Source organism: Simochromis diagramma, unplaced genomic scaffold, assembly GCF_900408965.1.
Source record: "Simochromis diagramma unplaced genomic scaffold, fSimDia1.1 OVJJ01000802.1, whole genome shotgun sequence".
NCBI classification, from domain to species: Eukaryota; Metazoa; Chordata; class Actinopteri; order Cichliformes; family Cichlidae; genus Simochromis; species Simochromis diagramma.
Window position 1 is genome coordinate 16336652 of NW_024387492.1, and position 27793 is coordinate 16364444.

A 27793-nucleotide genomic window follows, 5' to 3' on the forward strand; every position below is an offset into this window, starting at 1 on the left:
AGTTTAAAAGAAAGGATGCATGCAGTTTACCCGATATCCATCAAAGACGAAGGCTTGGTCGTCTACTCCGAGCTCCACATCAGGTCTGCAGCCTGGTCTGGCCCAGCCAACCCTCATGTCTCCTCCACTCAGAGCCTCAAACTCAAAGTACCACTTCCCCGTCTTCACCGCGTAGGTCTGCTCCACACGGAAGAAGCGTATCGTCTCGACGCTCTGATCATCAAGCATGTGCACAACTTTAGGCAAAGATACGAAAACCAGAGGATTTAACACCATGGATACACGTGCTCGTATTTTCAGTACTACTATTAGACTTTACAATCAATCCATAGCTATAATGAGGATTCGTCAGTGCCGGCTTTCAGATTGAAGAAATGTGTAAAAATATTGTATGCATAACTATGAGTTGTACCACATATATTTGTAGTATATTAGCAAAATCTGTGCGCTTCTAAACGTTTACAAAACCTTAGGTGAAAGCAGTGCTGTTGCTGTAGCCTTTGAACATACAGGAGATATGTTCAAACTGTATCAGTTTTAAGAGCTTTAAATGACTGCGGTGTCAGCACCAGGGTCTCACCCTCTTGATCTGGGGGGTCGATCTCATATCCATATCCAACCATAGTCCTGATAGCTTCTCTCAGACTGTCCCTGTTAGATTTTTTGGTGCGTTCATCCAGTAAAGCATATGGCACCAGGCGAGGATTACGCCTGCTCTTCAAATCCTACCACAAACAGTGACAAGAAACTGTACTAGTGGACTAAAGTCATTTAAAATTAACGGTAAAAACAATACATGAGTTTCATTTTCTCCATTTCAAATGCTGCATGAACTTTACCTGCTGGATGCCATAGGTCCATCCTTGTTTAATTCTATCTTTGGCCCACACATTGTGCGCATTTTCGGCCAGTTTATCAACTAGAACCTCTTGACCAGCATTCAGTCTCACATCAGAGAGTTCCAGTGGCGCAGGCTTATATCCATTGGACATCATGTAGCTACAAATGATATTGATAAGATAAGATACGGGTATCTTACAACCCAAATTTTCTCAAAAAGTTGGGACTCTCTATAAAATGTAAATTAAACAAAGGGCAATGATTTGCTGATATATATATATTTTTTAAAAACATATTTTAATCGCAACGGAGCACAGAAAACATTAAATTTAACTGGGAAAATCTAAGATTTTAAGAAATTATTAGTTTGTTTTAAATTTAATGACAGCAACACATCCTCAAAAAGCTGGGATAGGGTCAGAATCATCCTTTCTTCTTTTAACGAGAGTCTGAGGAGACTGCTGTACCTCTGAGAGGAATGTAGTTTCATTCTCGTCTGATATAAGATTCTAGCTGCTCAACAGTCCCGCGGATTCTGTCATGGTTTTTTCACATAATGATGCTTTCAAGCTGGTGAAATGTATGTCTTGCTGAAACATGGAAAGGCTTCCCTGAAAAAACCCAAACTAAAACAATTTGTTTTCCTTGCTGTAAGTAAATTATGGATTTTCAGATCATTGCATTTTGTTTTTATTTACATTTTACACAGCATCCTAAATTTTTTAGAACTGGGTTTGTACATAAAAAAGGACACTGATTATATAAATGCCTCTAAAATTCATCTTTTTTTTGTTGTATCCGATAAAAAGATACATAGAACTATAATATAACTTAAATTTATAGGAAGTCTTACTTTTTGGGTAATTTGATTTTCTTCAGATCCTCTTCAGCGTGAATATTAACCTGGGCAACATGGCATCCCAGGGCTAAAAGGGTCCTGAGGATAAAAGGAAATGTGAATAGGAAGAGTGAGAAAGTCTATAACCAGCATCGATATTCAAGCTTCATTACATTATGTTAGATGAAAATGATTCTTCTGAGTGAGTTCTAAAATTTTAACCCTGTTCATTAGACACTGATAAATCTCCTCCGATCAATATAATAACACAGAACAGCACTCAGGTTGGGCTGCGTGGAAAAATGTCATTTGGGTCTCAAACTAGATGTAATTGACAAACTGCATACCCAGTTAAACTTTCCTCTAAGAGGAGGATGTTTTACTGAGCCAAGCCAAATGTTTTTACAGTGAGATGACTCAGTAGTTGGCTCAAATAAGCTTTGGATCCAATATTTGTTAAAAAAAATCAATAATGGAATTCACTCAGGAGATGCAAGTCATTACAAGCACCGCTTTAATCTTAGCCTTAATCTGCTTTTGCTCAGCATTCAGGAGGGAGCTGCAGCAAGAAATGAATAGGTAACTGGATTATCCAGAGGACAGCCCAGGCCTTACTTTAGGGTTTCACTGGACATCTGCAAGTTGTAGTTCCTTTCAGTTTCAGGCAGCTTGGCGAAATCCACAAGGCAAGGGTGCTGCCTCTTGTTGTCATCACGAACCTGAAAAAAAATGAAAAAGGTAGCAGTCAGGTGTTACTACTGCATGTGTCATCTCACCACACCCACTGTTTGCTCTATGAACCTTCTTGTCTTATAGATTTATAAGCAAAAATGGCTCAGAATTCAGAAAATAAAAAGTGGGCCGCAACTGAATTTATCTGCAGTTGTTGCTCAGAGATGCAAATTTTGTTTGTTTTTCTCTGCCTAATTCGGGCCTCAGGTGTTGATTTTTTTCTTTCCTTTTTTAAATAAAGTGAGATAAGCCCAGTTTAGAGAATAGACTCGCAGTAGCTCGGCTATCTGTGAGAGTGGATGGGAGGAAATTTACAGCTGCACGCAGACTCTCAATAAGACGCTGCCAGTGACTCCTCCTGATAATGCACTCTGCTGCTGACAGCAGTAAATAGAAGTGAAGTGCACACGGGGTATGAAAAATACACAGTAAACCAATACACAAAGATACAAAGCAATGATGCTGCATTCAACTTTATTATTGTCTTGATCCGAATACTGAATCTTCTGTTTGTCCAGAGAGTCTTGGGTTATGTGCAATGTCACTCTGAGCTCCCTGAGCTTGTTACAGCAAAATGAAAACATTAAGCAGCTGCTTGGACCTAAAGATTGTCCCTAATAAACTATAGGACCTGGGCTAACCCCAAATGAAGCTTTCTCCCAGTCTTAATTAATCTGAATGTCATACTCTTGGAAGGTGAGACGCTCATTAAGTTTGTTAAATGGCCGCTGTTGCGATGACAGTCTCGGTGGGAAATGATTCTGTGATAACCACACTACAGTACAAAAGAGGCAGCATGTGTGATCAGACTTCTAACAAGCTGTTCCACAGTAAACAGGAGTGACTGACAGGAAAATGATGAGAGAATGATAGAGGAAAGCAGTGCAGACAGGAATGATTAAAATGTCTTTAGATACAGAGGACTTCAACTATAGTTACACTGAGCAATTTAGAGATTGATAAACAAGCTCAGTAACATAAAATTAGACACTCTGCATGAGTTGATTTGGCACAGTGTCAAAGAAAGGATTTTTTTTTATTGCTTGTTGGAGTTTTTCTAACATTGATGAACTTTATTACAGATTTGCTTTTTTGAGGTTAAGCTTGAATCTTGCATCGCTCTATTTTAAGTTTTTGTTGGTTGCTTTTTGTTAAGTTTTGGATAAAACATTGTTTATATATGTTATTTTCAACCTTTCATTTAAAACAGTGAATAAATTTAGCTCCCAGTTTAATCAATTAATGGCACATTTAATTAATTATTTAATGATGTATTTCATAATTTTGGCACTTCTGGCCCTCCATAGTTTTCATTATTCACAAGCATATTATGTGTAATACTTTCTTGGGAGAGATCAAGTGTTGCCATACAGCTGAAACCCTCCTCCTTTCTATGAAAATAAGCACCTCTATGTTACAGGCAAATTAGAGAAATTTGAATGCAAACACTAACATGCAAATATTGCATGGATCCAATCCACTTTATCTATGTTCTTATGTCTTACAAACACTCATACTTTCTGAAGCAGTGAGATCTTCAGACGCCATCGCTGACATCACTTGCCTATAAAGGAACAAGCCCTGAAACGTTCTTCATAAAAAAAACACTTTCTGGATTTCTCGACACACTCTGAAGCTCGACACATTACGTCCCATCACTAGTGAGTAAGGTTTACTCAGTTGTAAGCTTAACAATTTCTCGTGAGTGTCGTTTTTTCCCCTCTAGCTATATATGTTAACAGGCCATTATACCTGTAGTCAGGGACTGAAATCTTCAAATTAATGAGCCATTAACAAGCATTTCAATTTTGACCACTTGAGTTGACCTTTATCAGTGTTTCCAGACATAGCAGATAAATATATTCCAGATGAATCACAGGTTTACCTTGCCATAGGTCCAGCCCAGTTCAATCTTGTTCATCCCCCACAGTTCGTGAATGTTTTCTGCCAGCTTGTCCCGGATGTTCTCCAAGTGAGGGGGAAGAACAATCTGCAGAGAGAAGGGGAACAGATGGTACAGTTTGATTCAAAAAGATGCTGGACAAAAAAAAAAGGCTGACAAATGAAAATCGTTCTTCCTCATGTCTATGCAATTGTTAGATCCCTAGGGGTTATGCCAAGTTTCCTACCCTTTTGTTACACTGAGGTAGAAAGTCAGCACCTATTTTCCATTTGTACTTCAGAGCCACTTCTGCAGCACTGAATGTTAAATTACAGGTGCGTAACACAAAATGAATTCCCTGAAACCGCTGCAGGGCTAGTAAACAGCTTTGTCTTCTTTTTAAACAGCACTCAAACAAGAAGGAGCAGAAGAGAAACAGCAGCAATCATGTACCCATCATGGACATTTTATAGCACACTTTTTAGAACCAGAGCAAACCAACCAAAAGAACTAGAATATAATTTTACTGTATATTCAACACAAGCGTTCACACCGCTGCTTTTAATTTCCTTGGGTGTAACATCACTTTAACATCTCACCTGACTGGTGTCAACAGGGGTGGGAATAAAGGAGGCCTGAGAGAGGAACTGGGTGGTTCCCAGCAGATCACGGACCCCATCGTGGTCCCTCTTGTACTCCTTCACAGGCTCTACATGCATCTTCTCTTTGGGCAACAGTGCTTCATAACACGGAGAGTAACCGGCAGGTGGCAAGAACTTGAAATCTCCATGGCGACCGCCCAGCAGGAACCGGACCCTGTGATGATGACAGTAAAAGGCAGTAAATAACTTCAGCTAACATCCGTCTACATCTCTGGCATTACATAATATCAGGCTTGCAGTAGAGACTTAAATGTTCTTCTTTGGTTATTTTTATTTTTTTTATTTCATTGTTTCCTGGTATGCTTTTGGGATAAAATGTAAGATAAAGCATAACACATCACATAAATTTAAACCAAATATAACTTCATTTGATAGGAAAACATTTTAAGAAATGGTTTCAGGTTTATTTTTCCCCTTTTGGTATGACCTGTTCTGTCTCATTAAGATAAAAATTAAGATACCAGGAAGCTGCAGCACAGTAACAAAATTACTTTAATTTGGTGCTATGCCATTGGTTTTTGTGTGAACCTACAAAAGTTCATAAGGTGCAAATTCATCAAGAGCCTCAGCAAAAACACAATTATAAATGCAGAGCCTTACTTTACACCTGCAGAGAAGCTGACTACAGGGAAGAAGAACCCGTCTGTGTTGAAGTCCTCGAACATGCCCTGGACAGGCTGCCCGTTGATCCTGAAGGACATACTGGGAGCTCCCAAATCCAGACAGCAGCTGACCACATCGTCTGAGTTCAGCAGGTGCTGGTTAATGGAGGCCACGGCCCTTGGGATTCGGCCTAGACAACAGCGTGCAGAGACAGATAGGGAGGATGGATGGCTGTTACAGCTGCAAAGTCATTGCAAATGTAGGGCAGGATGATGGGCAAGGAGAAGAGAAGTGAGCAGAGAGGTTGGGAGTTGGGTGGTGAGTGCTTTAACAAGAATGTCATGAAATGGATGAGGGGAGGTGATGGGTCTTTTAGCAGATTTAGAAGGGAAGTGAGGTGAAATAGTTTTTATGCTGTTAGGCTGAGATTGGAAAAGAGAGGGACTAAGAGACTTATACCCCTGAAGCACCAAGAGGACAAAGATATGGACTCAAACTACTGACTGGTTCCTTCTTCTTATGCAGAAAAAAAAAAAACAAAAAACCAAAACTGCAATCAGCTGGCGCTTTCCGTTTGAATGCAAACTGAATATGTACGGCATGCATATCAAAATCATTCGAGACGTTGCAAGGCTTTTCAGAAGATGTAAAAGAGAAGTCTAACAGGTAGAGGTTGGAAAGTGGAATTTTATATCAGTGTCCCAAAGATGAAAAAGCAAAGTAAAGAGGGGACAGCAGGCTCCTGCATTATTCACAAAAGGTTCTGTCAGGGCAAAGTCCTTCAATAACCCTTTTTTAATTCCACAAACTTGGAGTTACCTAACTGCAGTAGTGCAGAGTAACATGGAACAAATTTAAAAGTTTATATTATATAAAGACGAGATAACAGAGCAAGTTAAAAGCTAGACTGTGCTTTTTCCAGCTTTCCAGGGCCATCAAATTTGCCTTTTTGCAGTAAGACTGTCTGTCATGCCTTCAGAAATGTGTTCTCATGTGTTCTTTTTATCTCGTTATCACAGCTTAGAGCGACTCGTGTATCTTCGTAGCGACTCGTGTATCTTCGTAACCATGACAGCACGAGAGCAGTGCATGCTGGGAGTCAGGAAGTGAATCTACCGTGTGACTCGGGATATTAGCGTGTGGGCTCATGCAGCCGCCAGCTCCGCCGTTACAGGTTTAATCCTTTTCCCCTCGCTAAGGCATAGTCTGTGAGTATAATTCATTTTTGTACTATTAAGCGGCGAAGCGTTTGAACCGTTGTCTGTTATTCGGTTAGCTTTATTGTGTCTCATATAAGCTATGCGGCTAGGTTGTTAGGCTGTAATAATTAGCCAGATGTTTTGAGCTTATTGTATCTATAATACATCTCATATATTTCATTGTATCGTGTTTACAGTTTCACAAAAAAGTACCCAGTAAAGCTCCTGGACTTCAACCCCCTGTGTCTCGGAGATTTATTTGGGAGTGTTTAAGCTGGATGGAAACTTAGCCCATTACAGTGAAAAGACTGCAACGCAGCTAACGGGGCATACAGGATCGCCGCCGTACGCAGCCACTCATTATCAAGAGATAAACGGCTCCCACTACAGCCTTCGGAGAGCTTCGCCTTCAGCCTTCCTCTCCCGATACCGGAGACCCAGCGACACGCAATGTCACAACGTAGCAATGCTAACAAAGGAAATGGAGACAACCAGTCAGAGTGTGTGCGCTCAAGGAGCAGTCGCTCATCTGGTACATCGTCTGGCTCGAAAATCAGCATAGCCATCGCCGTGGCAAAAGCAAAGGCTGAAGCCGCGCAAGCTAGAGCGGCACATTCAAAAAGGGAAATCGAGCTTAAAGTGGAGCAAGCACGTATTCAAGCGAGCCTCGACGCATTAATGGACGAAAAGGAAAGGGATGCTGCCGTTGCAGAGGCGAACTCCCTAGTAGCCGGTCTACAAGATATGGGTCTCGAAGTACGCAGCGAAGTTAACAGCCCGGTCTCCCAGTCTGTCAAAGACCAGCGCGTAGCCGCCTTTGTCACCGAACAGGCCAGCCTGAGCGCCAAGGGTCTATCGGCTACAGAAAACAACCTTCCCCCTTCTCAGCCAGTCACTCACCCGCATAACGCGGCTCAGACCCAAGATGCCGCTCCCGCTGCTATTACGCCACGCCAAGCTCTTCAGGGCCCTTGGAAAAGCGAGGCACCGTTAAGACAGAGCTCCAAGTCACCCTTCTACCTCCCTCCAACTCCACTCCTACAGCAGAACCCCAAACGAGATTCTACGTTTCCCACGCATCAGCCCGTCCACGGGACACTCTACGGAGGTGATTACGACCATTCTACAACCACTGACCTTATCAAATATCTCACTCGTAACCACTTGGTGACTTCAGGTCTCACCGCATATGACGACCAGCCAATAAACTACTGGGCCTGGAAAACATCGTTTCAGAACGCCACTGCCAATCTAGACCTGTCTGCCGCAGAAGAACTCGACCTCCTAACCAAACACCTGGGAAAAGAGTCAGCAGAACAAGTAAGAAGAATAAAGGCGGTCAACATCAGGAACCCAACTACTGGGCTGTGCTCAGCATGGGAGCGCCTCGACGAAGTATACGGCTCACCAGAAGCAGTCGAACAAGCTCTGTTCAGCAAACTAGAAAGCTTTCCGAAGCTCACATCAAAGGACCCACGGAGACTCCGGGACCTAGCCGACCTGCTGTCAGAGCTACAAGCCGCCAAGGAAGACGGCTACCTCGCGGGCATGTCGTACTTGGACACCTCCAGAGGGATTAAGCCCATCATCGAGAAACTTCCATATAGTTTACAAGAAAAATGGTTATACCACGGGGCGAGATACAAACAAGAACATTTTGTCAGCTTCCCACCTTTCCCCGTGTTGGTGGACTTCATCCGCACCGAGGCGAAAGCACGTACGGACCCAAGTTTCAGCCTCTTCATGCCAAACCCTCCAGCCGAAGGAAGGAATAAATGGGAGAGGCCCACAAAGACGTCCGTCCACGCCCACAAGACACAGGTCTCAGGCACTACCAAGTCCGGGTCCAAAGAAAGCAGGGAACGCATTGACCCGAATAAGTATTGCCCCCTGCACAAAAAGCCCCATCCTCTGAGGAAATGCAGAGGCTTCCGCGAGAAGAGCTTAGACGACCGTAAACAGCTTCTGAAAGAACACTACGTCTGTTTTCGCTGCTGCTCGTCAACAGAACACCTAGCAAAGAACTGCACAGCCGAGATAACATGTACCGAGTGTGGGAGCGCTGCCCACCCGACAGCTCTCCACCCCCACACACCTGCCTGGAGGCCCAAGTCGTTCCCCTCCACCTCAGAGGATAGCGGGGAGGAGGACAAAGCGGACAACCAGGAGGTCAAGGCAACGTGCACACAGGTATGTGGAGAAGGTCTGAGCGCTAGAGCATGTGCTAAGATCTGTCTCGTCAGGGTGTTCCCAAACGGACGAAGAGAGGAAGCCAAGAGAATGTACGCTATATTGGATGAGCAGAGTAATCGCTCCCTCGCGCGGTCAGAGTTCTTCGAAGCCTTCAAGATCTCCGGGCGCCCGTACCCATACACCCTAAAGACCTGCGCGGGACGTACGGAGACAGCGGGGAGGAGAGCCAGCGGCTACACCGTAGAGCCATTGGATAAGAAATCGAGTATTTCTTTGCCTACACTCCTCGAGTGTAACCAAATCCCTAACGTTCGTGCGGAGATTCCCACCCCCGGTGCGGCCTACCATCATGCTCATCTAAAATGCATCGCCGACAAGATACCACCTCCGGACCCAGACGCTAACATCCTTCTCCTACTGGGCAGAGATATCTTACGGGTCCACAAGGTCCGAGAGCAGATAAGTGGCCCAGGAGACGCTCCCTTCGCCCAAAGGCTTGACCTGGGGTGGGTCATCGTCGGGGACGTGTGCCTCGGAGGTGCTCACAGGCCACCGGAGGTGAGAAGCTACAAAACAGCCGTTCTAGGAAACGGTCGTACAAGTCATCTCCAGCCATGTGACAACCAGATCAAAGTGACAGAGGCGTTCGAACAAGCACGCGACTACCACCACCATTCAGCACTAGTGTCGACGATGCTAACTGGAGACCATTTGGGGCAAACCGTCTTCGCTCGCACTCCCAACGACCACAGACTCGCTCCATCCTTGGAAGATCTAGAGTTTCTGAGAATAATGGAAGCCGAGTGCTGCCAGAACAACTCCAACAGCTGGGTCGCACCTCTGCCGTTTAGGTCACCGAGACGGCGACTCCCCAACAACAGGAAACAGGCCCTCGAACGCCTCGTCTCACTTCGGCGCTCACTGGAAAAACGACCACGGATGAAGGCCGACTTCCTAGAGTTTATGGAGAAGATGCTCAAGAAGGCACATGCTGAAGTTGCCCCTCCCATGCAACCTGGTCAGGAGCGTTGGTACTTGCCCCCGTTCGGCGTGTATCACCCTCGGAAGCCGGACAAGATCCGCGTGGTTTTCGACAGCAGCGCATCCTATGAGGGAGTATCGCTCAATGACGTTTTACTCACCGGTCCCGACCTCAATAACAGCCTACTAGGTGTTCTCATGAGGTTTAGGAAGGAACAGGTTGCAATCACTGCCGACATCGAGCACATGTTCCACTGTTTCATCGTGAAAGAGGACCACCGGGATTTTCTCCGTTTCCTGTGGTACAAAAACAACGACCCTACCTCCGACATTGTGGACTACAGGATGCGGGTTCATCTCTTTGGTAACAGCCCCTCGCCCGCTGTCGCAGTGTACTGCTTGCGGCGGGCGGCTAAGGCAGCAGAGGCCGACTACGGCAGCGATGCCAGGAGATTCATCGACCGCGACTTCTATGTCGACGATGCCTTGAAGTCCTTCAACACAGAGGAAGAAGGCATCGCAGTTCTCCAACGAGCGCAGAAGATGCTCGCGGCTTCTAACCTCAGGCTGCACAAGGTTGCGTCAAATCGCTCTGCAGTCATCAGAGCGTTCCCCCCTCAAGATCGCTCTCAGGACTTCAATGGCCTAGATCTCTTCATCGACGATCTGCCCATTCAGCGTAGCCTGGGACTGTTTTGGAACATGCGCACGGACACCTTCGCGTTCCAGATCGAGATTGACCAGAAGCCGTTCACCCGCAGAGGGGTACTCTCGACCGTGAACAGCCTATACGACCCCCTAGGGTTTCTTGCACCCATCACAGTCGACGGAAGACGGATTCTCAGAGAGCTCACCTTGCAAGCGGAGGATTGGGACGCACCCCTTCCCAGAGACATGGAGATCGAGTGGACTAGATGGAAACAGTCTCTCCAAGACCTGGAGGGGCTCGAGATACCACGCCCTTATACGTCCCTCTCCACCATAGGCGCTCTGAGGAGAGAACTCTGTGTCTTCGCCGACGCGTCGGTCAAAGCAATAGCAGCCGTAGCCTACATCAAGGTAACTAGCAAACAGGGACAGACTGAGATTGGCTTCGTCTTTGGGAAGGCGAAGTTGGCTCCTCAACCCGGATCAACTATCCCCAGACTTGAACTCTGCGCTGCCGTGCTTGCTGTCGAGATCGCTGAGATGATAGTTGCAGAGATGGACACAACGTTCGACAGCATCACCTACTATACAGATAGCAAAGTCGTGCTGGGGTACATCCACAACCGGTCAAGGAGGTTTTATGTCTACGTACACAACAGGGTCCAACGAATCCTTCAGTCACCTAATCCTGGCAAGTGGAAGTACGTCCCAACGCACCTCAACCCAGCCGATGTTGGGTCAAGAACCATAGCATCAGCCCTGCTCAGTAGCACACCATGGCTCAAAGGACCAGCCTTTCTCTGCGACGCATCAGGGCATCTATCCGAGCTCCAAGAGACATACAATCTCGTCGACCCTGACATCGATGCCGAAGTGCGTCCGCAGGTGACGGCGAAACTCACCCATGTCACCAAAGGTGTGATACGCCCTCAACGTTTTGAACGTTTCTCCAAGTTCAGCACACTCCGTGCAGCCATCGCACACCTGATACACATAGCTAGGTCCTTCGCTCGCTCGACGCAGAGCGAATGTCGAGGCTGGCACATTTGTCGTCCTACAGAGGAGGAGTTACTGAGAGCCGAGGTGTGCATTGTAAGGAGCGTCCAGGGCGACTGCTACGCAGAAGAGCTCAAGTGCATCAACTCGGAAACCAACATACCATCCTCTAGCAGTTTGTGGAGACTGCATCCCATTATGGACCAGGATCGACTACTCAGGGTAGGAGGTCGGATCGAGCAGTCAGACTTAGGCATGAACGAGACTCATCCCATCATCATTCCTGGCCGGCATCACCTCGCAACTCTGCTTGTGTCCCACTATCACGAAGCAATAAAGCACCAAGGGAGACATCTTACCGAGGGTGCTATTCGGGCTGCAGGGTTTTGGATCGTGGGAGCCAAACGCTGTATCAGCAGTCTGCTTCACAGATGCATCACTTGTAGGAAACTGAGAGGGAAGGCCGAACATCAACAGATGGCAGCCCTGCCAGCAGAACGGCTACGAGTGGCACCTCCCTTCACTTACGTGGGCGTTGATGTTTTTGGACCATGGGACGTCGTTTCACGCCACACAAGAGGAGGAGTCTCGAACTCCAAGCGATGGGCGGTGATATTCTCGTGTATGTGTTCCAGGGCGGTACACATTGAGGTCATCGAAGCCATGAGTGCTAGCAGCTTTATTAACGCCTTGAGGAGATTCTTTGCGGTCAGGGGCCCCGCGAAGCAGATACGCTCGGACTGCGGAACTAACTTCGTCGGCGCTTCCCGTGAGTTGGGGATGGACAAGGAAAGCTCAGAGTTCGACAGGGTAGAGAAGTACCTCAGTAAACAGAGCTGCACCTGGGTGTTTAACCCACCCCATGCATCCCATATGGGTGGCGCATGGGAGAGGATGATCGGCATCGCCCGCCGTATCTTGGACTGCATGCTGCTTGAACAAAGAAAGTCTCGCCTGACACATGAGGTTCTGACCACGCTTATGGCCGAGGTAGCTGCAATTATGAACGCAAGGCCGATCATCCCAGTGTCATCCAACCCGGAGTCGCCCTGCATCCTCACGCCGGCGATGCTCCTGACTCTTAAAACAGGTTCCACACCTCCTTTGCCGTCAGGCAATTTCGAGGAAGCAGATCTTTTCAGAGAGGAGTGGAAACAAGTTCAGGGCTTAGCGGACATGTTTTGGAACAGATGGAGGCGTGAATACCTCAAAACACTGCAACTTCGGCACAAGTGGCAAGGGAAACAACCGAATCTTCAAGAAGGGGACGTAGTTCTCCTAAAAGATAAGCAGGCAGAGAGGAACGAGTGGCCTATGGGCATCATTACGAAAGCCTTTCCTGGAAAGGACGGATTGGTTCGGAGAGTCGAAGTGGAGGTCGTCAAGGATGGAAAGAGGAGAGGATTCTCTCGTCCCATTACAGAAGTAGTTCTGCTTCTTTCTCCAAAGTCTGATTCTGCTGATTGATGTGGGCTCTTTAAAGATCCCAAGCGGGGAGTGTCATGCCTTCAGAAATGTGTTCTCATGTGTTCTTTTTATCTCGTTATCACAGCTTAGAGCGACTCGTGTATCTTCGTAGCGACTCGTGTATCTTCGTAACCATGACAGCACGAGAGCAGTGCATGCTGGGAGTCAGGAAGTGAATCTACCGTGTGACTCGGGATATTAGCGTGTGGGCTCATGCAGCCGCCAGCTCCGCCGTTACAGGTTTAATCCTTTTCCCCTCGCTAAGGCATAGTCTGTGAGTATAATTCATTTTTGTACTATTAAGCGGCGAAGCGTTTGAACCGTTGTCTGTTATTCGGTTAGCTTTATTGTGTCTCATATAAGCTATGCGGCTAGGTTGTTAGGCTGTAATAATTAGCCAGATGTTTTGAGCTTATTGTATCTATAATACATCTCATATATTTCATTGTATCGTGTTTACAGTTTCACAAAAAAGTACCCAGTAAAGCTCCTGGACTTCAACCCCCTGTGTCTCGGAGATTTATTTGGGAGTGTTTAAGCTGGATGGAAACTTAGCCCATTACACTGTCTTTGACTGCGCATGGTTCCTAGTAATTACACGACACATGGACAGAATAAGGCCAATGGGCCAGAACCAGACCGCTAATCATCTCAGTCCGAACCACAAGATCTTAAAAGAAAAATGAAATAAACAAAATAACATGATTCAGAGACAGATCTCTGAAGTTTCTCAATGTGATTGACTTCACTGAGTCTGTAGCATTACTTCATTGAATTCTAGTGCTGTTAGTTTCATTAGTGACTCTAGTGACAGGGAGTAGTGCAGGGGTAGGCAACTCCAGACCTCGAGTGCCGGTAATGAACTAATCATTTGATTCAGGTGTGTTGACCCAGAGTGATATCTAAAACTAGCAGGACACTGGCCCTCGAAGCGTGGAGTTGCCCACCCTGGTGTAGTGCCTACCAAAAAAAACTGCTTAAATGTAGACTCGTTAAAATGTTAATTTAAGTGGTTTTTTTTTTTATGTTTTCATGTAATACTTTCATTGTTGGCGACAAGCTGTAAAAACATTACCTTGTAATTACTGTATCATTTTCTCTTAGTTTGATGTTTAGGGGAAAGGGGTTGGGGGGAAATATGTTGGGTAAATATAGAGTTTACAAGTTATAAACTCTGTATTCAACACACCTTGTTTTGAACTGAGGACACAAGAGTCAGTCATGTGATATCTCTTTTATGGCATGTGTGATGTCTGAAAGAAGACACTGCCTAGCAGTTTCCAGGAAAAGAATAGAACCAGACAATGGAAACCCAATCAGTGATAATGGCTATCTGGTTACTCAATTTCACAGTTCCACAGACCTACACAACAACATCATTCTTGTTTTGTATTTATAGTTAACCACTGCACAGATTCAGCCTCTCTTCAGCTTCAGTATGATAGCTTTTCTGTCAGGAGGTCATCAGTTATCCAAGATGCACTGTTGGTTTTTGTCCATTATGACACACTACGTGAGATAAAAACCTTTTTTGTGCATACTGCCTATTTTCATTCTCAAACTGATGTGATACCTTGACTCACTATGAATCATCCAGATCAGTGCATAAACTGTTTGTTGTCAGGTAGATTAAACGTAGGATAAAAACAGCATTGAACCTTAAGATTGTATGCATCTAGACTAAATATACATTATCTCTATATTTTCTTACATACATGGGTTTTGAATTTCAACCACATATGAGATCTACCAGCAGTGAAATATTAAATTAAGATGCTCACCTGACCAGAGATGCAGTCCATCAAAGCTGTAAGAGTACAGGTCATCTCCAACACCATTGCCTCCCCACCCTTCTCCTCCACCAGGGTATGGAGCATATCCTTTAGTGTTGGCCCAGCCTACCCTCAGGTGGGTCGGCTCATTGGTTACAAAGTGGTCCACTTGGTCAATGACCAGCTCATAATACCACTTCTTATACTGAGCTGAACCTTCAGCTATGCCCAGGAAGATATTTGGTCTCATACTGGAAATGAAAACAGGGAAAGTCAACACTGGATTGAAATTGTCACTCCAAATTTCCACTCTTTAATCAGCTGTGTATACTGGGGCTACTGCATCCAGCAGTGGTGCAATACTCTAAATTCTCTACCTCTGAACATCATTGACCAATCGAGTCTGAAGCAGCAGGTCCCTATTGGGAAGGAGGTTGTCACAGATCAGATTCTGATTGGTTCTCACTGCCACTCCATTGCATACACAGAGGGAACAAAGGACATCCAGGATCTGACAGAGAAAAAGACACTTGTGTCAGACACTTTTTCCTTTTTGTGTGAAAATATGTCACACATCCACAGTGTGTCAGCGTTTCACATGCTCCGAGAGGAAATGATTAGTTATTCAGACAGATTCTCTGCAAGCTGCGATGCTTGGAGCACATTCACAGTGCGCAAGAGGGCCTTCAAGCAGAACTATCATCCTCCACCTGCCATTCATGATCAGCAACTGCTGTTTACAAGAAAGCTTTTTGATGTCTTCTAACAAATGACAGTGTAAATATTAGGAAACTGACATTTAAACACTGTATACACATCACTCGGCTGGAACAAATGAAACCATGATGAAGATTTAAGTACAGTTTTTAAAACCCAGTTTGACAGCTTGATTTTTTTTTAACAGTTGTTGAGGCTTTATAATCCAATTAAATGTCTTTAGTGTTTAGTGTTTGTGTTTAAAAAAAACAGAGCAACTGGCACCAAAGTTGATCCCAATTTGGACTAGACCACAACGAGGAAAGATGTCTCCCACCTCTGTCCGCAAAGGACCAACCAACAGCCAAAATGTGACAACGACTGAGCCAGTTGTGTTTTTGCACTGACACAGTGGAGTATTTTTCTTAGCCAAGTGTTTTCATGATGCAAATTCAAACAGCATTTGTTGATTGCTCTGAGAAAAACCAGAGACAATGATTGTGTTGGCACTTCCGGATTGACCCATTAAAGAAGCGGTAGCTGTAGAAATATAAACTTGTCATGTAAAAACCTTATATAGGGGAAATCAAACCACACTTCTGCATTTTTAGTGGTGATTGATGATTCTATGTATGCATTGGCAATCCTAACTCAACTCTGACTTCAAGAAATCCTCTGCCAAGGCATAAAACCAAAGCAGTCTGTCTACCAGCAAGGGCATTGTGAAAACTGCCAAGGTGAATTGTCTATACTCCACGAGAAGCATGGACAAAGGAAGAACCTGTGAAATGTTTGGTGTGAAGCCAGGTTGTTTTCTCTAAAATTAGAAGATATGGCACTAGACTGGCATTGGCACAAAAAGCTCCTTTCTTGTACCTTTTCTGGCCTAATATTTCTGCTTACCTTGTGGTTGCGTCCATGCTTGTAGAGCAGAGAGACGATGGATTTAATGTGACCTTTCTGGATGATGTTCAGAGCTTCTGGGCTTTCTACCAAGATACAGTGGAGGACTTCCAGAATACCTATAGAGTTACACAAAATGTTTGTCATTTAACAAAAGAAACATTTCGACCACATCCCAACATTGATAGCTAGGGATGGGTACTGGTATCCGGTGCCATGATGGCACCGGTTCTGACACAAACGGTAGTAACCAGACCAAAAAGCAGTGCACATTTCGGTGCTTTATTTCGGTGCTTTATTTCCCTGAGATGTCATACACTTTGGATTCTAGCCAATCATTTTACCTTTCCGAGGATAGTAGGCGGGTCCAGGTACGTACGTTCTTTTAGAGCAGAGCTACAGATTAAAAATGCCCAAGGCGAAGCGGTCAAAAGTCTGGCTGTACTTCACAGCAAAAGATGCAAACCCAGCAGCCTGCAACAAGTGCTTTAAGCTGATACTGTGCAAAGGAGGTAACACCTTGAATCTGATGAAACACCTGGCGATGCATAGCGTTTTTTTAAAAGCCTAGAAATGCGCCGTATTTGATAGCTTGCTGCAAGACCTCACACCCTGCACATCTACTGCGGGTGTGGTGCCTGTTATTGGACCAGGAGTTAGCAACATGAACCCGAATAGTAGAGTCCTGGCCCCTAGCCCTGCCAGTGTAGCAGAAATGATGACGGATGATGATGGCAGCAGCAGCCGTTCTTCTCTGCGTGAGTAGCTTAATGTTGTTCGTGTGTAATTTACGTTGAGTAGGCTAACCACGTTATTATATTAATGCATGTAAGGTGAACTAGCAAACACTGTCGTAGTCACATGCGGCTGTCTTCTTGTTTGACGGCAGATACTCCCTTCACCCTGGCCAAAAAGGCTAAAATGACCAAAGAAAAAGTGGAAAACAGCTGAGAGGTTTTAGGACAAAGTTTGTGTTTTTCCATTGTTTAAGCACTGCTTCCAGCCAAGAGTGATACCATATATGCCCTATAGCTGCAGAGAAGACTAACATTGTTATCTTTTTACAAAAAAAAAAAAAAAACAGCTAAACATGAGAGGTTTTTGGACAAAGTTTGTGTTCTTCATTCTTTAAGCACCGGTTCGAGCACCGGCACCGTTTCAGAAGTATCGGTTTGGCACCGGCATCGGATAAAACCTAAACGATACCCATCCCTATTGAAAGCACATTTTTGTCCTCTGCGCCTATCAAAAATCTTTAATTGTTTTAGTTTTTTTTCTCTCCTCAATTTTTCCACTGAAAGTTTCTCATCATACCTGATGAAGACTCCAGTCTTTCGAGTTTGCTGACCAACCAGTCCAATTTTCGGGAAAACTGGGTACAGTTGTTCCGGTTTCCACGAATCAGTGCAGCTTAACAAACAACAAAGATTTCACAAATAAAATATTAATATTATAAAAGTGCATTCAAGCAGCAGAATATCAGGTGAGTGGATACTGCAAACAATTTGACTTTGACTAATGAATAAGCGTCAGGTTTTCCTGATATGACATATGTGCATATGAAAACTCATTAAATCTGAATAGAAAATACATGAGAAAAATTGTAAAGGCACTATTAAACCAAGACCTCTATCCCCCATAAAAGGTTGAGGTGTATTCTCTTGTACCATCCTCTACACCTGTGGGTGACATTAAGAAGCCTCTTTATCAATATACTGTCTCATTTCTCACCATTTAGATTCAGGGACAGCAGACGGATAATGTCTGTGAAACACTTTAACAGCCCTCTGTGCCAAAGGAATACTGATGGGTGTCTAATCTCCTTTAATTCTGCGCTCTCAGCCAAGCTATAGTTCAAAATGAACACATGGCTAGATCCACAGTTTGAGTCAAGGGCAAGGATATTCACTGTGACTGATGTGAATGTGAAATTCAAAAGGTCAAAGACAGGCAGGAGAACCTGGGGCTGCACAGACTACAGGCTTTAAACCATGGTTACATAATCATACAGTGTATTAAGATATATTGTAATATTGCTAAGGCTTTAATGAAGACATCAATTTAAAGTGAAACGATTTGTCCCACTGAGTCCAAGAACAATTTTATCTCATTAAAGAAATAAATAACAAACAAGGAAAAAAGTAGATTGTTCAGTCAGAAAATAAATGTGACAAAGCAGCCATATTTATTTTATTAATGTGTTTATCCATTTTAATATTACTCAGTTTTTGCACACAGGACATTAGAATGTGTGCCTCCTTCAAGACGTCTGGAGAGCTAATCACGAAGACTGCTTCAAAAGTAGAAGGCTGTGTTAAAGAATAACAGCGGTCATACCAAATATTGCATTTCAAGCTCATTAGAATTGCACAAACTCTGTTTTTGCCCTAAATAATGTATTTCCACATATTTTTAGACATGTTTCAATAAGCTGCTATACCCATTTCCCATTTCCTAGCAAAATATAAAAAAGAGGAGTGAATCAAGAAATGTGCATAATTACTGTACATCTTGCATCTTGTGTATTATAAATACCGACTAAAGTCTAGAATAATGCAAACCAGCCAATTAGAACATCGTTATTTCAGATGTTAGATTTACATCTGCATTTTGGAATGTAGCTTGGTGTAGACACACAGTAGAGGAGGTTGCACATCTATAACTCTAGGAAAACTTTACCTGCTTGAGTTGAGTAATGTCTCCACACTAGTAAAAATCTCTACAACAGGTGGCCATTGTAAATAGTGGTGGGATGTTTTTATGTTTATCTTTAATACACAGCCTGACTTAACTTCTGGGGATCATGACTTTTTAGGGCTTCCAGCCAGGATATCTGGGTAGCAGAAATGCATGCTAATTTAGCCTCAAATAAGCTAATTAAATTGATATTTTCATCAGATTAAAGCTGATGATATGTAGATTTCATTTTTGCAAATGAAATCCCTCTCTTCATACGAGTTTGTAAAGACCATCAATTGTATAATACAGTGAGGCTCATGGAAAATTCCTGCTTGGGGTGATATTGATGTCCATAATCTCATCATTTAACAAGCACACTGCTTACTTGGACAGATAACAGACCAATAAGAGAGAGAAGGTCAGAGCAAACAAGGCCTCGACACAATTCATCATGCAAAATCTGCTACACCATCCTGCCTTCTGCATCCTTGAGGGTGACCTCTCTGTGGGGATGGCTAGAGTGTACTCAGAGGAGTGTATTTGTGGGTTTTGAGCACGTGTGTTTGTGTGTAATGTGTGGAAGTACATGTAGGGGAGGTGGTGATGATTACAAAGGCAGTCAAGGTGAGCCAAGTGGAAGCGGTTGATGGGAAAACTCCAATGACAGGAAAACAAAGTACCCAAGAGAAAGCGGTCTGAAATAAAACTTTTCAGGGTCAGAGCTTTAGTATTCATGGCTCAGTGTGAGGCCCCCGAGAGAATCAGATAATGCCAACACCTGCGATGGCTGGCATTTTGTTAACGATGCCATTTTGCCTTCAAATATTCAGCTCGATGCTCTATGATTATATCTACACTGCTTTCAAAACACACGTGACTTAGATGAACGCGAAGGCAGACTGTAAGACTGCAGGAGGCACTGCGTTTACATTTAAATGTCATGTAAGTGCTGTGACCAGCTGTGAACTGCAGATGCGGAAGGAAGGAAGGAAGGAAGGAAGGAAGGAAAAGAATGGCATTAAGTGTCAATTAAATTATGCGACCAGCTGCTAACTCCAGATGTGGAGTGAGAATGGGAACAACAAAAAAAGTGAGGAAGTGAAGACAGAAGGGAGTAAAAAAAAAAAAAAGAAGAAAAAAGATAAAATAAAGAAGGTGGGAAGCGAAGGAAAGGAAGGAAAGAAATGAGGCATTAAGGATGATCTAAAAGCAACAATATGGAATACAGGAAATAAGGGGTGGGGGGTTAGTGAGATGAGAAACATAGAAGAGAAGGCAAATTCAGTGAAGACACTGAAGGAAGATAAATACTACACGTCTACCCTGAACCAACAGCTGACAGTGTTTTAAAAAAAAGAAAAAAGAAAAACAAACGATGTGGATATTTCATGTGATCCATCACTCAACTGTTTACCTAAGAGTTCATAAAGCAGGTTGAGAATGTCCTTCCACGCTGCGCCAGCTTCCTCCCCAGCCACCTCCCCGAAGTGGGCTGCACTGTCGTACAGGTTCATTCGATCAATGCATTTGGACAGAAGACTCAGCATACCCTGAGAAGAATAAAAGATATATGCATAATTATTGTGTATTCTTTTACAAGAATTGATAATAACTGAATAGCAAGGAGCTAAACAAATACAGATGATGAAAGATTAATAGGGACTCATTAAAATACATTAAATTTATGTAACCAAAGTCGAAACATACATTCATTTAAGAACCAAAGGTTTTAACCACTTTTTCCCCCCCCACGCACACACACACAAAAAAAAAACAAACACATCCTGCATAGCATCATCTAAATGAGAAACATCATCAGTGTATGAGAGGTTTTCTTTTTGCATAGAAATTAATCACACCACCCACTCTCACCTCCTCTTTGAAGAGGTCCTGACGTTTGATGAGTGAACGGAGAAGACACTGCTTCTCTTCATGCTCCAGCTCAGAATCGGGCTGCTTAAAGTACTCAATCAAATCATTCAGTGTCTGTAGCACCTCTTCAACGTACCCGGCCACCGCTGTAGACTCTCCTGCTGCAATGCTGTCCAAAGCTCTGGGAGGAAAAAAGGCAGAAAAGACAGAGAGGGTGGATCAATGTGTAACATTTTACAAAAATTTAGTGTGGAGTTTTTGCTAGAAGCAAAGAGGACCCTCCTATAATTACTTGATGAAGTTGGTAAAGAGGAACGTGGTGTTACGGATGATGCGTGCAGCCCGAGACTCCTCATGTTGACAGCGCTGGAGGATGAGCCCGTCATCCATGTGGCCCTCAGAATGTAGGCAGGCCTAGCAGGACAAACACACATGTGAATATTAATTTTTTTAAACTAGGATGCAACAAGATGCCAGTAACCTGCTGGAAACTTCTGTCCTGTCAGACTTTTGAAAACTAATCTGTGTAATATCTCAAATATTCTAAAATAAAACCTAAAATGAGCAGGTGTAAGAACGAAAAGCATATATGTAATCACTTTTTGTGATGTGCCAGTCTTCTATGGCTAGTGAGTTTACAACACCAATGCTCAGTGAAATCTGACTTACTGTAATCAAGCAGCCTAATTAAAAAAGACAGGGGGGGTGGGGGGAGGATTTAAGTGTAAACCCACCACCCGTCACCTCCAACACGTCTGGTGCTTTGGCATGCGGCCAAGGCTGCAAGGTCTGCCTGGCGCCAGCACGACGTGGTATTTGATGTCCCTGGACAAACGCCCGGCGATGAGCAGCGTTTATATGCCACCCTAATCCTTCTGTCTCACCCAAAGCTAACTGTCACCCTCCACGTGGTCAATTATCACATTTAAATGGGTTTCAGCCTCATGTGCACTCTCTGTGTGTCTGCAGAAGAAATGGGAGTGGAGTGTGGGTGACCACATCTGATGTATCCAAGGCTAACATTTTTAATGCGTGCTCAATCATCCAGGTAAGGAAATCCCAAAAAAGATGATTCTGTTCATCTGGATGTCGTGTTTTCTATTTTGTCACTCATTCATATGACTTTTTCAGTCTCAGCTGACTGCAGGTTTCCCCAACCTTATAAACAGTACATTTGCATAATGACTGACACTAGCACCATTGACTAACAATGGCCTGTGGGGTCAGTTTCATGATCATAAATATGCATATTGTCATGACCAGTCACAGAGAGTTGGGGAATGGCTCCAATCACAACACTGTAAGATGGTGAAAGATGTGTCCTCCTCGATGGCCTCCTGGACTCACCGCTCAAACCAGCGTTCCTCTCTGTCCAGGATATGTACCTGCTCATCATTGAAAGAGTCCACTGGCCTATAGGTGTAAATAGACTGCGGATTCCTAGCCTGATCAGTTAGCTCTTCTGGGTTGTGTCATCCGCAAACATTGTTTTCAGTTCCAAAAGAAAAACATTAGACCTGAGTTGGTTGGGTGTTTGGAAGGCCAGCCATATAGCCCACTGCTCTGACTGTGTGTTATTTGCGTATGCACTCATTGGCTTCGAGGAATGGCAGGCATTTATGGTCATGTTGTAAACAGATGGCAGCTATATATGTTGCATATTTGTATCACTACAGTATCTGCTGTGCAATAAATTATTCGTAATTATTCCTGGAGCAGTTGTTTACTCATGCTAACCATAAAAAAAGAAAAAAAAACAACCCCAAAACAGGTGCTTATCCAACCATGCAAAGTGGACAACTGCAACAAACCCAGAGTTTTACTGTCTGTGAGTTACTTCCTAATTTCTCTGTGTAGGTTCTCAGTCATCCACATCATGGTAGTCTGAGGAGCTTGAAAAGAAGTTGTTGTACTTTGTGAAGTCCAGTTCCCTTCTTTTCTGCTTAATTTGCACCATTGAAGTAAAGTATCGACTGGCTTATATATTATAAGTTGGAGCAGATGAAGGGGTCAGTAGCAGAAGTGCTCTGCTCAAGAACTTCATCATACCACCTTGATTACTTTAGTGTACAATATACTGAGATGGAGTATTTTTTCCAATAAAGTCATTTTAGCATAAACACACAGGAAACCTGGGGCTGGTCAGCAGTACTTCTTTTGTTTATTGGTCATGTAAAATATAATCAAGTGACTAACGACAGTACAGTGCGCTGTGCATATGGAGGTTGAAGAGAATTTGGTGCAAACTTATTAAAAGTTTGTCCTTGACCAATAAAAAACAGATTACCTGGCTATTTTCATAGCAGTTATTTTGACATTCAGCATGAAGAGAGATGTAATAATTAATATTTGTTATGGTCATGTTCAATTCAGGTGGGCATGGCTGCTGGTATTGCACTTAATGGAATGGGACCGTAATTACCTTTATCTGAAATATACACTGTAATTATACCCTATGAAGGGTCTGAATAAGTGTGAAGAAGATCTATTCAGCTTCTAATTTGATTCATCTAAATAAACATAAACAACGTGTATTTTATGTATTGTTTTGCTGTGACAGTCCTGCAGGGACAGAGCCCTGGTCAATTTATTTTCATCAAACAGGCAAAATTAAACTGTTCATTAAATGGTCCCATCTACATCCCAGCTACATTAGTAAAAGTTACTGCAAAGTCTATTGATGCATACTCAATCATCTAGGTAAGAAAATCCCAGAAGGCTGATTTTATTCAAGTCCAAATCCAAGTTTTAAAAGAAAAAAAAAAATGCATTTACCCTTCTTTTTAGGGGACCAAGACGAGATGATTTGGCATCTGGCGCCTGGTAGGACAGCCACAGTCCTGTTGCCACATGCATGATGAAGCACACAGAGTCTCCGTACTTGATCTCTGGCACGCCCATGCCATCAATGTCCCTCTTTGGGCCAGTATCTCCCTTTTCCTGTAGCAGGAACATACACAGATTAGCAAAGAGACTCAGACGGAAATAAAATCACTCACACTCACATATATATACACACACACACGGGCATGCATATATATAAGCCTGGAAATGTGACAAATGAAGATGTATTGTGATTAGATGGTAATCAGAGATGCCGGTTGCGGAGAATGCATTCATTGGCCTGCCAGGAGGTTGCTGCCGGCCTCATTAGCTCTGCTACATTTCTGGCACAGCAGAGATGGAGCGATGCCACTGATTGCAGTCGACAGCAAGTAGCGAGAAACATATTAAAGCCAATGTTCAACATGGCGAAGCTTTGACCTTTCCAGATACAGGAAATAGCAGGCGCAGGGGGTGTGGATAAGGGATGGAGAATAAGAAAGTTATTAAACAATCTATATTCTTCTAAAGAAACATGAGTTCTAAGTAAGAGCAATGTTTTGCTGCATTGCCAGGAGTACGATAGGAAAAGACTTTGAAGTGATGTGAGTCAGAGGGATTTTTACACTGCATCCACTGGGGATAAAGGGATATCCATGGGAACAAATGGAGCTCTGTGAAGGTGACTCAGTGTGCACTTTATGTGGTTGTAGCGATTTTAACAAAGGATAATAATTATGGATTGTTCACATATAAAAACAGTAAATCCCCCCCCCCCCCCCTCAAAAAAAGGCTGGATCTCTTCAGGTAAGGGAGGTTCAGCACAAAAATACATCTAAATTTAGTCTTTTCTCCTATTGGGTGTGGGTTTTTTGTTTTGTTTTTAAAAAAAAAAAAAAAAAAAAAAAAAAAAAAAAAAAAAATCACAGATCAACAGAAAGAAAAAATACACAACCTGTAGTTTTATCACACTCCTGTGCTACCTTCTACTGCACAACTTACACAACAGTGTGTACCATATTCATGGGAATAAATAAAAGACTTTTTCCATTACTGTTTCAAGTAAACCGTGTGCTCCTCTCTCATGGTTATATCCAGCGTCAAGTCATTATTTTTGGACTACATGCTATCAAATGAGAGCCGCACAAACCCTCAGAGTTCAACAGAGTGAGAGTGGGAGAAAAATGGATGTGCAACTGCAGGAAAGAAATGACTAAAAGGCAAATAAGAGATTACAAAGTATGTATCTAAAAAAAAAAAAAAAAACACTATCAGTGGTGAGGGTGAATTTCTTTTTTCTCCCTAATTGAAAACAGCTACAGTATATGCAAACCAGCTGCAATTGCACATGGACAACATGACTGCCTGCTCCAACGTTTACAGTGTTGTCAACTCAGCAGCTATGAAAAGGTTATTTTATAGTGGAATGGCATGAGCTCATTAAGGGCTTAGAGACTCGCTTTGGGAGTTGTTGATGAAGTAGTCAGGGTGAGATATTTTGAGTCCTCTTTTAATGAGGTTAGTTAACTAACAACATTTATTTACATCAACCAACCCCCCAGAACGGCTTCCAGATCTTGTAACTGCCTTGCTCAAAGCACACATAAGAGTTAGCTTTAAAACAGACAGTATACAGTGTTGTGAAAAAGTATTTGCCCCCTTCCTGATTTTGCATATTTGTGATACTTTAAAGTTTCCGATCATCAAGGAAATTTTAATATTAGACAAAGATAACCAGAGTAAATACAAACGGGAGTTTTTAAATTATGATTTTATTACTTAAGGTAGTTATTCAAACCTACGTGGCCCTATGTAAAAAAAAAAAAAAAAAAAAAAATTGTTCCCTAAACCTTTTGCACATCAAGATGTTTTTGTACAGTCGCTTTCTTATTTCTGAATCATAAGAATCACCTTAATAGAGGCAAGTGAGGCCTGCAGTTCATTAGATGTTATTTTGGGCTCTTGTGTAACCTCCTGGATGAGTCGTTGATGAGCTCTTGGATTAATTTTGGTAGGCGGGCCACTCCTGGCAAGGTTGTTCTAAGTTTTATCCATTTGTGGATAATGCCTCTCTAGCCATGGTTCGCTGGAGTCCCAAAGCCTTAGAAATGGCTTTGAAACCCCTTCTAGACTGATAGATGTCAGTGACTTTGTTTCTTAGTTTCTTTAGATTGTGACAGGATGTGTTGCATTTTCAGATGTTTAACTCTACTTCACTTTGTGAGTCTGTTTAAGTGATTTCTTGAATCAACAGGTCTGATAGGGAAATTAAACTTTGCTTTCTACAAAACAAAACCAAAAAAAGTAGTTAATCACATTTAATTTGAGATTTAACAAAGGGTGCAATTACTATTTCGTATAGAGCCAGATATATTTTGATAGCTTTTTTTCACATTTAAGCGTGACAATGACACAAAAAAATACTAAATCAGGAAGGGAGAAAATAATTTACAGTGTTGTGAAAAAGTATGTTTATACAGGCAAACAGAGCACTGACCTTGGAGGCCCTAAAGCAGAAAGCAGTGGCCGTGGTGTCAGACTTCACTCTGTCCTGCAGAACCAGTCCACGGTCTTCAGTCAGAGCAAGATAATGGCCAGTAGAGAGATGGCGTAGTCGGAAGGGCTGGCCCCACCGGATGTGGCTACCACTCCAGCTAAACACAGAGAACTGGTGTCACAAGCTTTGAGTGCAACATTGCCCTGAAATTTCTAGACTTGGTCATCTGTGATTGTTTTCACAGCATAAGGAGAGTCAGGCTTGGAAAATGCTTTTTCTCACATGCATCACACGTCAGGAGATGGACTGTTTGCATTAGGTGAAGCTTGCTGAATATAGCCTCCAGGCTAGTAGTGAATTCACCCACCCACATGTGTTCATTCTCACATCCACCTCCATTGAGTAATCTCTAGAAAAAAAAAAACTTTCTCAGCATTTTCTATTTTTTCCCCACCATGGAACCAACGGGGGGTTGATTTGATTCTTTTGTTGCAATAACAGGTAACAGGTACTCTAAATTGAGACTGTCGACATCATTTAATATTTGAAAAGAAGTTTTTAAATTATTTTTGCCAGGTTTTCTTTACAGAAAAAAACAAAAAAACAAAAAAAAAAAAAACCACGCTATATTAACACAGACTCTGCAGGCACAATATTTAGATCAAAGTGCTCTAGACAACTGAGTTATTTGCGTAAATTGCCCAAACTATTCTGCAAATACAAAGCTGACTTCATTCTAGGAAATGAATATCGCAGTAATGTAGGATTTACCATATTTCCCTTCTTCCTATTTAAAAGAATGTTCAAATGCATGTAAAAAACAACCTTGAATGGCACTACCAACTAAAATGATTTCACATATCAACTTCAGAGCAGCTCCAGTTTCTCTCTACAGATGATGCAATTTGGGAAACATTGTTCACAATTCTCCCTTAAGTCAAAAGTAGAGACATGAGCCTTAATAGTCGCACCTGTGGCACTTTGAAAGTGTACTGAGTCTGACAGGAATTCCCAGTGAGAGCTGGCAGCCGATGTAACTGGTGAGAAATTGCGTGGGTGGCCAGTTAAAGGAAAATGTGAGAGAAAGGGGGACGGTGATAGAAGAGAGGTAGTTCAAAGCGGGTGGTAAACAGAGCCTCGAATTCTGGAAACTCTGCCAGTTAATTGGTACTGACAGCTCGGAGAAGAGATAGATGAAGTTTATATATAACCTGGGAACCTATAGCCTCCCACAATTTCTTTGTATTTTGTTAAATAAAGGGAAATATTTGCAGTCATTTATTGAAACCTATGGAAACCTAAATAGGAATATAGTATATAATGGAGAAACAGAGTTTGCACTACACTGATGTCCTCCCCCCTGCTCAAGATGATCCCACACTGCTTCAAAAATGTTAAGATCTAGGCTCAGGGGAGGCCAATCCATGTGTGTTTGTGCGTCTTTAATCCAGGTATGCTTTTCCTACACTGAAAGTGTGTTTGGCATTACAGTCATGCTGAAAAGCTGCCA

General features: G+C 43.1%; 1 protein-coding gene across 9 annotated transcripts in view; it reads right to left on the reverse strand.

Moving 5' to 3' along the window:
- Window positions 1-27793, reverse strand: part of ryr3 (ryanodine receptor 3) — a 117471-nt gene that overhangs the window by 55065 nt on the left and 34613 nt on the right. For all 9 annotated transcript variants that reach the window (XM_040018289.1, XM_040018286.1, XM_040018287.1 and 6 more), the window contains 17 exons: window positions 26284-26440; window positions 23739-23903; window positions 21256-21377; window positions 20964-21144; window positions 20506-20641; window positions 17727-17822; window positions 16413-16531; window positions 15191-15324; window positions 14823-15064; window positions 5555-5747; window positions 4892-5108; window positions 4296-4400; window positions 2294-2397; window positions 1694-1777; window positions 840-999; window positions 581-725; window positions 31-236 (listed from right to left, as the gene is read on the reverse strand). In XM_040018289.1, coding sequence (XP_039874223.1) covers window positions 31-236; window positions 581-725; window positions 840-999; window positions 1694-1777; window positions 2294-2397; window positions 4296-4400; window positions 4892-5108; window positions 5555-5747; window positions 14823-15064; window positions 15191-15324; window positions 16413-16531; window positions 17727-17822; window positions 20506-20641; window positions 20964-21144; window positions 21256-21377; window positions 23739-23903; window positions 26284-26440 — 2566 coding nt within the window. The remainder of the gene's footprint in view (window positions 1-30; window positions 237-580; window positions 726-839; window positions 1000-1693; window positions 1778-2293; window positions 2398-4295; window positions 4401-4891; window positions 5109-5554; window positions 5748-14822; window positions 15065-15190; window positions 15325-16412; window positions 16532-17726; window positions 17823-20505; window positions 20642-20963; window positions 21145-21255; window positions 21378-23738; window positions 23904-26283; window positions 26441-27793) is intronic.